This window comes from Myxine glutinosa, chromosome 10 (genome assembly GCF_964187855.1).
Source record: "Myxine glutinosa chromosome 10, kmMyxGlut1.1, whole genome shotgun sequence".
NCBI classification, from domain to species: domain Eukaryota; kingdom Metazoa; phylum Chordata; class Myxini; order Myxiniformes; family Myxinidae; genus Myxine; species Myxine glutinosa.
Window position 1 is genome coordinate 30142364 of NC_136270.1, and position 14590 is coordinate 30156953.

A 14590-nucleotide genomic window follows, 5' to 3' on the forward strand; every position below is an offset into this window, starting at 1 on the left:
AAACTCTACTAGCCGGATCCGGATCTTCACCAAAATCAAATAATTTCGTCCTTGTCACATGCGCTACATCGCTGCCAAATTTAGTCGGAATCCGTCTACAACCGTTTGAAATATCCTGTTCACAAAGGGACAGAAAGACAAACTGACAGGGGTGAAAACATCACCTCCATCCACCATTGGTGGCGAAGGGAAGGGAACAAGACTCTGACTTTGGAAATATTTTCGATCCTTCAAGAATATCCAAAGAGAGCCAGTTGTTGCCTACGACCATACCACCCTGAATACGCCCGATCTCGTCCGATCTCGGAAGCTAAGCAGGTTCGGGCCCGATGGGAGTCCAGGAGCAGTTGGGTTCGACTGGGTAAGGTGGGAACAGAGAGAGATGGGTTTAGGACACAAGATTTTGAGGCAAACACAGAGTTGAGGCATTCGGCTTTGTCACGTGCAGTGTCAACTGTGCAGCCATTTGAAGTAAGGGGGAGGAGATGGAGGGGGAACAAACACCAGAAACGGTTTGGACAGACACCACCAGGATTTAGAGGAAGGAGACAGGTTTCAGAGTTCATTCTTGAGTGTGGAGAGATAGTGCTTCCTGGCACTCCTGAGGGTAGGCACACACTTGTTCCGACCTTGGTGGAAGGAACTGAGATTGCCTTCCGTTAGATTTGTCTTCCAAGAGGCAAAGGCAAGTTGTTTCAGGGCAACTGCCTCACCACAAGATTCAGTCTACCATGGATGGGCGGAAGGGTAAGACAACTGAAGACGAGATGTACCTGGATGGGAGACCACCTGGGAATACCGGGTGTTGTAGGCTTCTTTTTCTCCTGCAGGGGGACTCTTGTTTTGTTCATTGTTTGATTTTGATTGAAACTCTTGTTTTGATTGTCTGCGATTTGTGCTGATTGACACGCTCGCTGGTATGTTCGTTTTACCCGCACGACTCCTCACCTTCAACTACAACCACCACGACTACTAGCCTTCAACTACTACTTACTACCACGAGTACTTCCACCTCCACTATTAGCCGACTACGATTACTACTAGCCTACTCCTATCAGTACCTCCACTGAGACGACGAGTTGCCTACCACTTCGACTACCACTACTATCACTACTACCACGAGCCGAATAAAAACCACGAGTATCACTGCCACCACCACCATTACCGAGAAGGAATTGGAAAGAATGCCAGGGTTCTCCATTGAAAAAGAAAATCGTGATTGAAAGAAAAGTTATAAATGGGAATTAAAAGTGAACGAGAACGGCACTCAGAAGAGAGAATACCTCCGCCAGGTGCACAATTTACGTTTTGTATTCCAGAGTAGAACAGAAAATCACAAAACAGCATCACATTTAATCAAAATCATCCGTCCACAACTTTTTGAGATGTCCTTCTTTGTATCGTTTTTGCCCCCATCCCCATCTCCCAATGGTGAAGAATGACTTCAAAATTATACGAGCTCGATCCGGATATTTTTTCATTATTTTTTTTGTGTACAAGATCGAGGCTCGTGAAAGAGCTAACATTAATCACACAAAAAGTCAAACCGACCCATAAAACACAAAATAAGGGGAGCGGTAGACAATATGGGGAGAGAGGGGGAAGGACACAAACACAACATTTGAGAGCAGGGACATCGAGAGAAATGTGGGAGGGAGAGGGCTTGGGGGGAGGTGGAGGGGTATAAAACATATGGACACTGCAAGGACTTCCAGGAAAGAAGTTGGAATTTCAAAAAGTGTATCTGGGGTGAATTAGAGGGGGTAGAAAAGATCAAGGTTTTGGATGGGGAAGATAAGAGATGGTGGTGAACAGCTGTTTTAAAGACCTGGAGGGAGGAGTGGGATTGAAGGGAGTGAGGGGGTTTGTTCCAGAGGCGGGAGAAAAGGGGAATGAAAGAGTATAGGTGAGCAGAGAGTCTTGATTTTGGCAGTTTAACCATAAGAGGGTGGCAGGCAGATCTTGTGCGACCTGCAGGAATATTTGGGGGACAGAGCCCAGAGAGACCTGGAGGAGCAAGGCCGGAGAGGAGTCGGTAGAAGACGGAAAGACCACCAACCTGCCTGCGGTGAGTAAGTGAAAGGCCCTCGGAGTTAGCTTCATCACGGGAGATTCCAATGATTCTGAACGCTTTGGTTTCAACAGCGTGAAGACGAGCTAGGTGTGAGGCAGGAGCACCAGCCCACAGGGGAGAACAGTATTCCATAGAGCTGCGGATGAAAGCCTTCTATGTGGTGAGGAGCTCAGGTGTGCCAAGGAAGGACTTCGCACGACGGAGGATGCCCAGTCGGCGACTGGCTTTGGAGGCCAGCTTGGAAATGTGGTTTTCCCAGGAAAGATCATGGCAGATAGTGAGACCCAAAAGCTTGAGTGACAGAACTTCTTGGAGAGGATTATTCAGAAAGTACATGGGAGGGTTGTCCAGTCGGTCTTTTCGGAGAGACATCGTAAGAGTGTGAGATTTGTCAGGATTGAAAGACATGTTCCACTTGTTTGCCCAGTCTGTGATTTTGTCCAGGTCTGCAGAGAATGAGGAGGCTGCAGACTGCCGATCTGAGGGATGAGGAATGGAGCGGCAGAGAGTAGAGTCGTCAGGCAAAGAGATAGAGAGGATTTTCAAGAAAGTCAGAGAGATCATTGATGAAGACCAGAAAAAGCACAGGGCCCAGAACACTACCTTGGGGAACTCCAGCCTGAACAGGAAGAGGAGATGAGAAAAACCCATTCAGGGCCACACGTTGACTACGACTAGAGAGGAAGTCCGCCAGCCATGCATGGAGATTTCCATGGATACCAAAGGAGGAGAGTTTGGTGAGCAGAGCGGGGTGCCAGACCGTATCGAAGGCACGTGATATGTCGAGGGAGACAGCTCTAATTTCCTGTTTGGCATTGAGGACCTCCATCCATTGTTGAGACAGCAGAAGCAGCATGTCCAGAGTAGAATGACCTGGTCTGAATCCAAATTGATGATCAAAGATCAAGCCTTTGGAGAAGAGGAAGGATTCAATATCAGAAGTGAAGATGGAATCCATGACCTTGCTGATTATTGGGAGCAGGCTGATTGGTCTGTCGTTGCAGGGATCTGTTTTTGCACCTTTTCGGTGACCAATTTGGTGATGGTCTGTACACAATTCGACGATGTACTGTACACAATTTGGAGAGGCACTGCACACAATGTGGAGATGCACTGCACACAATTTGGTGATGCACTGTACACAATTTGCTGCTGAACTGTACGCAATCTGCTGCTGAACTGTACGCAATCTGGGGATGGGCTGTTCACAATTCGACGATGCACTGTACACAATTCGGAGATGCACCGCACACAATTTGCCGATGCACTGTATGCAATTTTACGATGGACTGTACACAATTTGACGATGCACTGTACACAATTTCCCCATGGACATAGCACATGTACTGTGTGCATTGTTGTTGTGACCTGTACACATGCTATAAATAGTCCAAAGGTTGGTTTTTGACTACTCCGATTGCAGGTAGGGGTATCAGTTGCAGATTGGGGGGGGAGGGGGGAAATTAAGTTTTTGGTCACAATGGTGTAGAAATACCAATGTTTTTAAGCATTCCACACCATTACCATGGTAACCAAATATATCTAAATGTACATACTTCTATGCTGAATATTCAAATTTTTAGTACTTATATGCGCTAGTATTGACCTTTGGCCCCGGGTGCCACAAACCGTAACTTCGCTACTACCCACACCTGCATCTCTATCTGAACCCCACTCTGACGTTCCAATGCGTACGTCATAAGTAGATGGCCGCTGAGGTTGTATTGGTGGCGTTCTCTGTGGAATTGTTTTTTTCACGATGCCCTGAAGTTCATCGATTTGTATATTTCCATTTCCGGTTTTTATCCTGAACTTAGTTTCGTTTCTAATGTGGTTTTTAAAAACGGATGATAATCTTTTTCATCAACCACAACAACAACAACTACATCTGCAACTAGTAACTACAGTCCAGCCTCATTCATTGGCCGTAGAGGGCAGGCGGTGATGATGGCGGCTCGCAGGCTTGGACAGCTTGTTCCTCGATCATCAGTGATGTTTTTGTGCGACATGCAGGAGAAATTCCGACATAACGTCGCCTTTTTCCCACAGATTGTGAACGTGGCTGCGCGCATGCTACAGGTCAGAGTTCGACGTGTGTGCATGTACACTGTATATACTGTACCTGTATATGAAATGAAGGCACAGGTACAGGCATTTGCCCATCATACCTGTGTCATATCAACACAGAAGTGACATCTTTTGCGGGTAGTGCTGATTATACAGATCATGGGGCATGGACACCAAAATGCAGTGACCTACTCTTTTCGAAAGTTACCACATGATCTTAAATGTTCACAACACCTATGCAAACAGGTAACAGCTCCATCTGAAGCAAGGCGTGCCCTGAGATGGGATGCCCCTTTGATGATACCCTTGGGATGGGATTCTCCTTAGATGATACCCTTGGGATGGGATGCCCCTAAAATGGGATTCCCCTGAAATGGGATGCCCCTGAGATGGGATACCCCTCTGATGGGATGCCCCTAAGATGGGATGCCCCTCAGATGGGATACCCCTCAGATGGGATGCCCCTAAAATGGGATTCCCCTGAAATGGGATGCCCCTGAGATGGGATGCCCCTGAGATGGGATGCCCCTCAGATGGGATGCCCCTAAGATGGGATGCCCCTAAGATGGGATGCCCCTAAGATGGGATGCCCCTCAGATGGGATGCCCCTAAGATGGGATGCCCCTAAGATGATGCCCCTGAGATGGGATGCCCCTAAGATGATGCCCCTGAGATGGGATGCCCCTAAGATGATGCCCCTGAGATGGGATGCCCCTGAGATGGGGTGCCCCGAGGATGATGCCCATGAGATGGGATGCCCCTGAGATGGGATACACCTAAGATGATGCCCCTGAGATGGGATGCCCCTAAGATGATGCCCCTGAGATGGGATGCCCCTGAGATGGGGTGCCCCTAAGATGATGCCCCTGAGATGGGATGCCCCTAAGATGGGATGACTCAAGCATTTACGTTCGATTATGAAGACACACACGGAGCTGTATGCCGCTTTGGCTTGGTTCTAGTTGTGTGATGAAGTCGAGGTCGAAAGGACCCGGAATGCTTTGCTAATCAAAACATAGAAGGTGCATTGTGTTGGTGTTGATTTTAAAAAACCATTCTCACATTGGAAGTACCATGAAATAGTTAACGCTTGCAGTCAAGGCCATTGCTTACTATGCATCGTCCCATTGCTTACTATGCATCGTCCCATTGCTTACTATGCATCGTCCCATGATTGACATTCTCTAAAGCACCAGTTATGGTTGATTTGACTCCATTATCCATCAAACCCACGTCAAGATGGCTCAATGTGAGCACAGGACTTCGAGTCATCTCATCGGCTTGAAAAATTGTGTGCTTTATTCTAGAACTACTGATGGAATTAGCAGGACTCTCAATAGATCATTATCCTCCTTCCCTAGGTCATGCGTCTGATTGAGGTGCCTGTGGTGGTGACAGAGCAGTACCCCGAGGGCCTTGGTCCTACTGTTTCTGAACTCAACATAGCAGGTCTTCCTAAATTCACCAAGACCTGTTTCAGTATGGTGACACCTGAGGTGCTGCAGGAGCTCACTGGTATTGGCAATATCCGCTCAGTGGTGCTGTGTGGCATCGAAGCACAGGCCTGCATTTCGGTGTGAAGCTCAACTTTGTTCTTGATCCACCTTTTCCTTGATAAACCCCTCTCCATTCTCAGTCTATTGCGTTGACCTGAGAGGATGGTGCAGCATTTAATACCATACATCATGCTTATAGTCACTTTACTACCATACATCATGTTTACAGCCACTTTAATACCATACATCATGTTTACAGCTGCTTTAATACCATACATTATGTTTACAGCCACTTTAATACCATACATCATGTTTCCAGCCGCTTTAATACCATACATTATGTTTACAGCCACTTTAGTACTGTTGTGGATCCTGGGTTCGTCGACGTACTAAGGGGGGGTTATGCCCCGTTCCCCCTCGAACTCCAGTTCCACTGAGGCCGCCGACCGCGAGCGACTAAGCTCGTGATTGATGGATTGCTAAGCAATTCCAATCGCCAACCTCCCAGCCACGCGCCGAAGATGTACGTTATGTACGAATCCTGCTCGCCGGTCCTTGCGGGACTAACGCAGCACCGACCCCCTCTGGTCCCCACGGCGCACAACTTATATGGGGCTCGCACCCCCTATTTGTCCCACTGACCCCAATCACGGTCGGTGTCGATGCCTGAGATGGTCGATTACGCCTTGCACCCCATTCCGTACTCGTGCACACTGGTGCGCACACTCTCTCCACACACTCTGTACCATTCGTACCCCTCGCATTTGGCCCTGCACGAACTCCCTGGTCCGTCCTTTCTCCCAAGCTAGCCGAACACCCGATCGCACCAAACACATTCCTGAAATCATCGCCACTCACCTCGGGACCCATCTTCGTCCGGCTCGCTTCATTAACCTGCAATCTTTTCATTTGATTAGCAAGTTCCTCATCATGCTGTGAGCACCACTCTTGCATACATTACCGCAATTCCTCCTGCATTTCATTCCCCGTTTCACTTCGTCTCTTTTTAATATTACTAACATCATTTTCCACCTCCGCCATTTTTTCCTTAACTCCCATTATTTCCCGATGCGCCTCCGAAATCTCCCCTTCTAAGGTTACCTTGGTCGTCTCTATCTGTGTCCTAATTTCCCGTTCCTTTGTCCCCATCATCTCTATTACGTCATCCACCCTCTTCGTCAGTCCCTCGTGCCCCATCTTACATTCCTTCTTGGTCGCTACCACTTCCCGTTTTAATTCCTTCTGCGCTGACTTTAACTCACCTATAACATCGGCATTCCTACCCACCTGTTCCCTTAATTCCTGTTGTCCCACCGTCAGTTTCTCTACCTCCCGTGTCAATATTTCAATTCCCCCATTCAGTTTGGCCGTGCTCTCCTTCAGCTCTCGCTGGACGCGCATCTCACTCCGCTTTACCTCGTCACGCACCTCCGCGACCCCTTCGCTCATCCTACACCCAATTTCCGCCCCCATGGCATCCATCCGATCACCCATTTTATTCATTTCCCATCTTGACTCTTCCAAATATGCCGTGATTTGAGTCATGAATAACTCCATGTTTATAAAACCCCCTTGCACAGCGGGGCCAGCCCCCGCCGCTGGCCCTGCGTGCGAAGCGCCGCCATCATCTCCACTCCCTGCTGCGCCGTGATTAACTCCAAGGTCAATCTGTTTGTTTGTGTCCTTGGCCATTAATTAATCCTCATGCTCTCCACTTTCTATACCCACCGGAACCTGCTCGTCTTGGCCCGCCAACATCCGAATTCAATTTAATTTTTTTTTTTGTTTGTTTTAAGGGGGCATTATACCATTGAAGGCAAAAAAAAACCATTTTTTTACAAATATACAAATGCATCAATTAAAATGTTTGTTTCCTAGTATTGTATATATGTACCAAGTTTGAACGTAAATGGACTTGTCATAGAGAAGATATAAGCTGTAAAGTGGTAATTCATCATTTGTATGCATCTGGTTACCATGGTAACCATGCATAATATAATGCTATGTAATGTATACCAATGTAATGTTCATATATCAAGCAACATGTACATATATAGTTTTGCATATTTTCAATCAAGACATTTTATCAAAAAGTGCATTACTGTGATTCAGTGTTGTTTTTACTGTGTTCAGTGTAATGGGGAGCTTATATCTTCTCTATGACAAGTCCATTTACGTTCAAACTTGGTACATATATACTGTAACGAATGTGGAAACGTTACAATGTGAACGTTACAAAAGTATGGTAACATCCTCGTAATGTAAATAATGGTCGCAGCCATCCTCCTAGTTAATTCCATGAAACTTACACGCAGGTCACGATATATCTTTTAAATAGTGTATTTCCTTATTCCATGTAGGCTAAATATGTGTTTCCCACTAGATTGACTTTGCATTGTATCAAACAAAATAAGCGTAGGCCCTTCCAATTTCCCCAAAACCTCCCTTCCAATTGCCTTCCGCATTTTGGGCGGTTTTCTTCAACCACCATTGGCCACGAGGTAGGGTTGGGGAAGAAAGGCGTGTCTCCACCTCGTCATAAGGGGGGAGGAGTGAGCCAGCCCTAACAGCCAATCAGCACCGCGGTGAGCGACCCGGTAGGCGTGCCCTCGGAGCCGGCGGCTTGATTTCGCCCGAGGTGATAAAAGCGACTGTAAGGGACTGCTTTATGAGATGACCTGGGAGATGAGAAAAGAGGCGGACCAAGAGGAGCGGTGAGATGCGAAACGCTCCAAGCCAAAGAGAAGAGGTACTCGGCAAGGAAACCAGCTTTGGAGAGACGCGCTGAAAGGAGGGAGACGGCTCCACCACAAGAAGAGGAGCAGGTGTGCCGAACCAGCGCGTGACGTCTACCGCAGCGGATACGCAAAGGAGGGTTTTCCTGCCAAAACCGCGAGGAATTGCGAGCTGCTGCCTCCCGACTTTGCCTCCCTCTCAAGCAATCCACCTCAAGCCCTACCTGCCTGCATTATCCCCTGTGTAAGTGTGAACGTCCTGTCCTGCTCGTTGTCTTGGGGTTAAGTAAAAATGAATAGTGTAAGTTAACGATTCGCTGTGTTACTGCTTCTTCCATCCATTGCTTGTGTGTGTATAATAAATCTGTTCTTTCTCCGTATTCTTCTTCTTCTTCTTTTTCATTCTCTTTCGGTCGCTTTAGAGGTTTCCCGATTGAATATCTGTGGGGCGATCTGGTCAACGTCGGGTGAAATCGGGTTCTAATCGGGGAGTAACTGTTCGGACGCGGTTAAATACACCACCGCTCGGTCAAACTAACATCCAAAACCGCGTCTGTAACAATTGGTGTCGAGGAGTTGGATTCGGACCTGGGACTAAATTTGTTAGGCCCAAATTTTGGAACACCAATTGTACTATTAGAGTAACAATTGGTGTCGAGGAGGGAGATCGGACCCGATATCGGACCCGAAGCGCGCTTAACGCGCTCAAAATTACAAGCTGCCGAAATTTATTTTGTTTTATAAAGCAAAACCCGAATTTTGAGATCGCGCCATGGACAATCAAGGCGATCGGATGTCGGTGGGAGAGATAGACAGGGTGGAATCGACCCAGGACCTCGGGGAAATGTATGTGGAGGAAAGGGAGGAGGAGAAAAATAGCAATGTGGTTGCGGAGGTTTCAGACGCACAAAATGGCGCCTCGCACATGGCCACGGCGTCCACGCCCGCGACCGTAGTAGCGCCGCTGGTAGATTTGAACCTTTTTTTTATACAAATGAAGGCCCTTATGGACAAGAATAGCGAAGAAATGGAAAGCAGAATGATGGGGGTAATGGGGAACCGGATGGATGCTCAGAGTGAGCGATTGGAGGGCCAAATGGGGGTAATGAGGGACGAAGCGAGGGGTGTCTACCGGTGAGAAGGTAGACAAAAATTTTGAGGGGTTAGACAACGGGATAAAAGAGGTAAAGAATGGGTTAACGGGGGTGGAAAACAGAATGGCTGCCCAGGAGAATCAGTTAGAAGGGGTGAAAAATGGGTTAATGGGGTTAGAAAATAGGATGGAGGACAAATTGCGGGAAATAGGGGAACAATCTGCCAGGGAAATCAAACAAATGGGAGAGCAGATAGAGGAGGTGAAAATCGGGGTAGAAACCAAACTGGATGCTCAGAGGGATGAATTGGGACAGATGAGGGAGGCATCTACAAAAGAGATGGAGGAAATACGACGAGGGGTAAGTGAGGAGGTTTCGGGGCTACGCGAGGAGGTAAAGCGAGGTGAGAAGCGTATGGAGAAAGAGGTGAGAAATAATGCGGCTAAGTTACAAGGGGGAATAGAAGATCTGACGAAGGGAGTAGAACAGCTGACAGTCGGACAAAGGGAACTAGCGGACCAAGTGGAAAAGAACACTGCAATCATCGGGGGTTTGAAAGCGACACAAAAGGACATTAAAAACGAATTAATAGCAACACAAAAGGAATGTCAGATGGTACATGAGGGGTTGACGAAGAAGTTGGAGGAGGTGACAGAAGTGATGGAGACGAAGGACCGAGAGGTGAGGACGCACATCGAAACGGTTAAGGTGGCGTTAGAGGAAGAGATAGAGGGGGCGCACCGGGAGATGAAGGAGGTAAAGGAAAAATTAGAGGAGGTGGAAGAGGGGGTGAGTGAAATTAAGAAGAGACGGAGGGAAACTAAGAGGGAGATAAAGGAGGAAGTCATGGAATATGTACAAGGTCTGTGTTCAAATCATGATGAGGTGCTCACTAACCAAATAAAAAGTTTGCAGGTGGCAGAGGAGGTGCGACGACGAAGTACGGAGGTGAGTGGCAATGTATATGATGTGAGGGGAGATTCAGTCGGCTTGGGGGGTGGTGTAGACCCGGGTGTTCGTGAGGGACCAATGGTAAGATGTATGACTGGTCCGGAGTGGATGGACAGAGGAGGTGTGCAAGGAGGTTTGGCTATGGGGAGTGAGGGGGGTGCTGGTGAGCAAGGGTATGGGGGTATGGCGTGGGTAGCGGGTTGCGGAGGGGCGACCCAGGCATCGACACCAGGAGGGGTAGTGTTTGGAGGGACGGGGGACGCGCGGGAGCCCCCCGGGAATAACGTACTGTGGGAGCCCGAACGGGTTGGTCCCGCGTTGATCCCGCAAGGAGTGACGTGCGGGGTCCGACCTTCGGGCGCCCACAAGGTCCCACTCGCGCCGTATGACGGCAAGAGTGATTTGAGGGCGTACCTGGCGCAGTTTGAGTACGTGTGTAAAGGCAACGGTTGGAATCCGGACGAAGGTGGAGTACACCTGGTGGGGGCACTGCGCGGTGCGGCGGCGGAGGTGCTGACGGCTTTACCACCGGGTGCTCTCACCCTGCCAGCTCTCCGTGCGGCATTAATTAATCGGTTCGGCATTGAGCAGCAAAGCGAGCTTGTTAAAGCCCAACTTGCGCAGCGAAAACGCAAGCCCCAGGAGACCATCAGGGAACTTGCTCACGATATTCGCCGCGCGGTCGGGATTGCACACGCGGACATGGCAGCGAGTTCCCAGGAAAGCCTGGCGCTGGATCACTTTATTCAGGCCCTTCCGGATCTGGAGCTCCGGCAACAGCTCGCCATGTGGCGCCCGCAAACCATGAGTCAGGCGGCCGACGCTGCAGCCCGTTGGGAAGCAGCGAGGCCCCTGGCCCGGGGAGGCGAGCGCCACGCAGTGGCGGTGCGTCAGATGGGGCCCGTGATGGGGGGCGGGCCCCCAACGGGGGCCCTGACCTGGAGAGCATGGTCCGGAGGTTAGTGGATCGGCGCCTGGCGGGACCTGGACCATGGCAGGCGGCCCCAGCGGTGGCACCCGGTAGTCCCCGACAGAGTACCCCAATTCGGACATACAGGGGGGGGGGGAATTTGGAAAACCGGAGGCAAGCACCTTACCAGGTGAGGTGCTATAATTGTGCTCAGATGGGTCACCGTGCATGGGAGTGTCGAGCTCCGCGCCGGGACGTTTCCCGCCAACCGATGCCCTCAACTCCGCCCCGTATAGATCGGCCTAGCCGACCTCAGACACCCCCCCGCCAGGACCCGGGAAACTAGAACATGCCGGGCATGCAGGGCGGTGTTCGGCAGTAGGGGATGGGGAGAAGCCCTCGTTGACGCGACAGGTCATTCATTGTGGCCGAATTGGGACGGGTAGTTTGACAATTCGGTGCAAAATTGCCGGCGTGGGGGTAGACGCCGTGGTGGACACGGGAGCCAGCGCCACGATCATCAGCCCCGTGGTCCTTAATTCGAGTGCAGCCGGCTGGGGTAAAATCCAGCGTCTGGAAAATCATAGTTTGCAGTTGGCTACCGGGGCAACGGCTCCGATCATAGGGCGTGGTTTTGTGACCCTCAAGTTGGGATCGGTAAAGGAAGAGATAGAGGTTTGGGTGGCGGAGGTGTGCGACCCGTGCTTAATAGGGTTGGATTTGTTGACTGCCAGCGGTTGTAAAATCGACTTGAGTCGGGGGATCCTGCGATGGGGAGTGGAAGAGCTACCATTGGAGGGGGTGAGCACGGCCGAGAGGGTGGAGCTGGAGGCTCCTGAGGCCGTGACCATCCCTCCGGGGGCCGAGGCCATCGTGCCGGCCCGATGGTCAGCTCGCCCGACATGGCAGGAATCCTGCGGCCTGGTCGAACCGGTGGCAGCGCTATCCATACCTGGTTTAATCGTGGGCCGTACCCTTGTAAAAACGGACGGGCCGGTGGTGGCCGTCCGAGTAATTAATAGTAGCACAGAACCACGCACTATAGTAAGGGGCACGAAGGTAGCTGGCTGCACCCCAGTTAGAGAAGTCGCGTCAGTGAGGGGCGAGAACGTCCAGCCGAGCCGGCCCCAGGGGGAGCCTTCAATAAGTTCTAGGAATTGGCCCGATCCCATTTGCGAGATGGTAAATCGTAGTAGTGTAGAGTTGGGAGGTACCCAGAGGGAGGCCTTACACAAACTGGTTGGGTCCCATTTGGACCTCTTCTCCTTGTCCACCGAGGATATTGGACGTACGGGCCTGGTGAAACATCAGAACCACACCGGTGAGGCCCGGCCTATTCGTCAGGCCGCCCGACGGCTCCCTTGGAGCAAGAGGGCGGAAGCTGACGAGCAGGTTGAAAAAATGCTCGACGCAGGTGTGATCGAGCCCTCGGGAAGTCCTTGGATGTCACCTGTTGTGTTGGTCAAAAAGAAGGATGGGACCACGCGGTTCTGCGTGGACTATCGCCAGCTAAACAACGTGACACTCAAGGACTCATATCCCCTGCCAAGAATTGATGACACCCTCGATGCCGTTGCGGGCTCAAATTGGTTCTCGACTTTGGACCTCAAGAGTGGGTATTGGCAGGTGGAGATGGATAGGGCAGGGAAGGAGAAAACGGCATTTTCCACAGGTAAGGGACTGTATCAGTTTACTGTGATGCCGTTTGGTTTGTGTAACGCCCCCGCCACCTTTGAAAGATTGATGGAGCATGTACTAGGCGGCATGCCATGGCAATCATGCCTGGTGTACCTGGATGACGTCCTAGTACATGCCAAAACGTTCCCCCAGGCAGTAGCTAATTTGGACCAGGTGTTCGGGTGCCTCAGACAGGCAGGGTTGAAGCTGAACCCGAGTAAGTGCACTTTGTTTGCAAGAGAGGTGGCCTATCTAGGTCACGTGATCGGCCGCGAGGGGGTAAAAACGGACCCAGACAAAATTAAAGCGGTAGAGGAGTGGCCCGCACCACGTACCATCAAGGAGGTGCGGGGATTTTTGGGACTCTGCTCCTACTACCGGCGCTTTGTGGCGAAATTTGCGGAGTTGGCCCGTCCCCTCCACCGGCTTACGGAGAAGGGGACGCGATTTAATTGGACACGGGAGTGCCACGAGGCCTTCCAAAAATTGAAGGGGTGTCTAACATCCGCACCCCTTCTAGCTTACCCCACTAGTGACGGGACATTTACCCTGGACACGGATGCGAGCCAGGAAGGATTGGGCGCAGTTTTGTCTCAGACACAGGAGGGCGTGGAGAGAGTGATTGGTTACTATAGTCGGGCCTTAAGTAGGCCCGAGCGAAATTATTGCGTCACTCGCAAAGAGTTATTGGCCATGCTGGCTGCCATGAACCATTTCCACCCGTACCTGTACGGGCGGAAATTTTTCGTTAGAACTGACCATTCCTCCTTGCAATGGCTCCTTCGGTTCAAGGAACCGGAGGGCCAAATTGCAAGGTGGTTGGAAAAGTTGCAGCAGTACGATTTTGATGTGGCCCATAGGGCCGGGAAGGCCCATGGTAATGCGGACGCACTCTCTCGGCGTCCTTGTCTGGGGGAAAACTGTAAATTTTGTGCGAGACACGAGGAGAGGGAGCAATTGGGCGATTCCGCCCCGATTCTCGTCGTCCGGGCAACCCGGGTGAGAGGGCCAATTTTGCCACTAACCGCGGATGAGGAATTTGGAGAGTTGGCTTGGAGCACGGCCCAGCAGGAGGATCCTGTTCTGGGGCCGGTGTTCCAATGGGTCAAATTGGGGCAAAGACCAAAGGGGGAAGAGGTCACCCCCCTCGGGGCGCAAACAAAGGCGTATTGGGCTCAGTGGCAGACCCTGGAATTGAAAGGCAACATCTTGTATCGCAAATGGGTGGAGGTTCCCTCTGATAGAACTTCCTGGCTGGTGATAGTCCCTGACAAATTCAAGAACGTCATATTGCAACAGGTGCATGGTACCCGCTCCGGCGGCCATTTGGGCAGGACAAAGACAATATCTCGGGTCCGCCGGAGGTTCTATTGGGTGAATATGGGGCGCGACATACAGGACTGGTGTCGGAGATGCGACGCCTGTTCTGCCAAAAAGGGACCAGCACGGAGGATGAGGGCCCCCCTTCAATTACATCAGGTGGGGGCCCCCCTTGAGCGGGTGGCTATGGATATTCTAGGACCGCTGCCCCGCACCCGCCAAGGTAATAAGTATATCCTCGTTGTAATGGACTATTTCACCAAGTG

The 14590-nt window shown here is 50.7% G+C and overlaps 1 protein-coding gene across 2 annotated transcripts in view; it reads left to right on the forward strand.

The window, feature by feature from the left end:
* Positions 1-3767: 3767 nt before the first annotated feature.
* The window catches only part of ISOC2 (isochorismatase domain containing 2), a 29310-nt gene continuing 18487 nt past the window's right edge, over positions 3768-14590 (forward strand). The window contains exons 1-2 of one of the 2 annotated variants that reach the window (XM_068127350.2): positions 3768-4153; positions 5503-5715. In XM_068127350.2, the coding sequence (XP_067983451.1) occupies positions 4019-4153; positions 5503-5715 (348 nt within the window). In that variant the 5' untranslated portion in view covers positions 3768-4018. The remainder of the gene's footprint in view (positions 4154-5502; positions 5716-14590) is intronic. The other variant, XM_068127352.2, reaches the window with a different exon arrangement.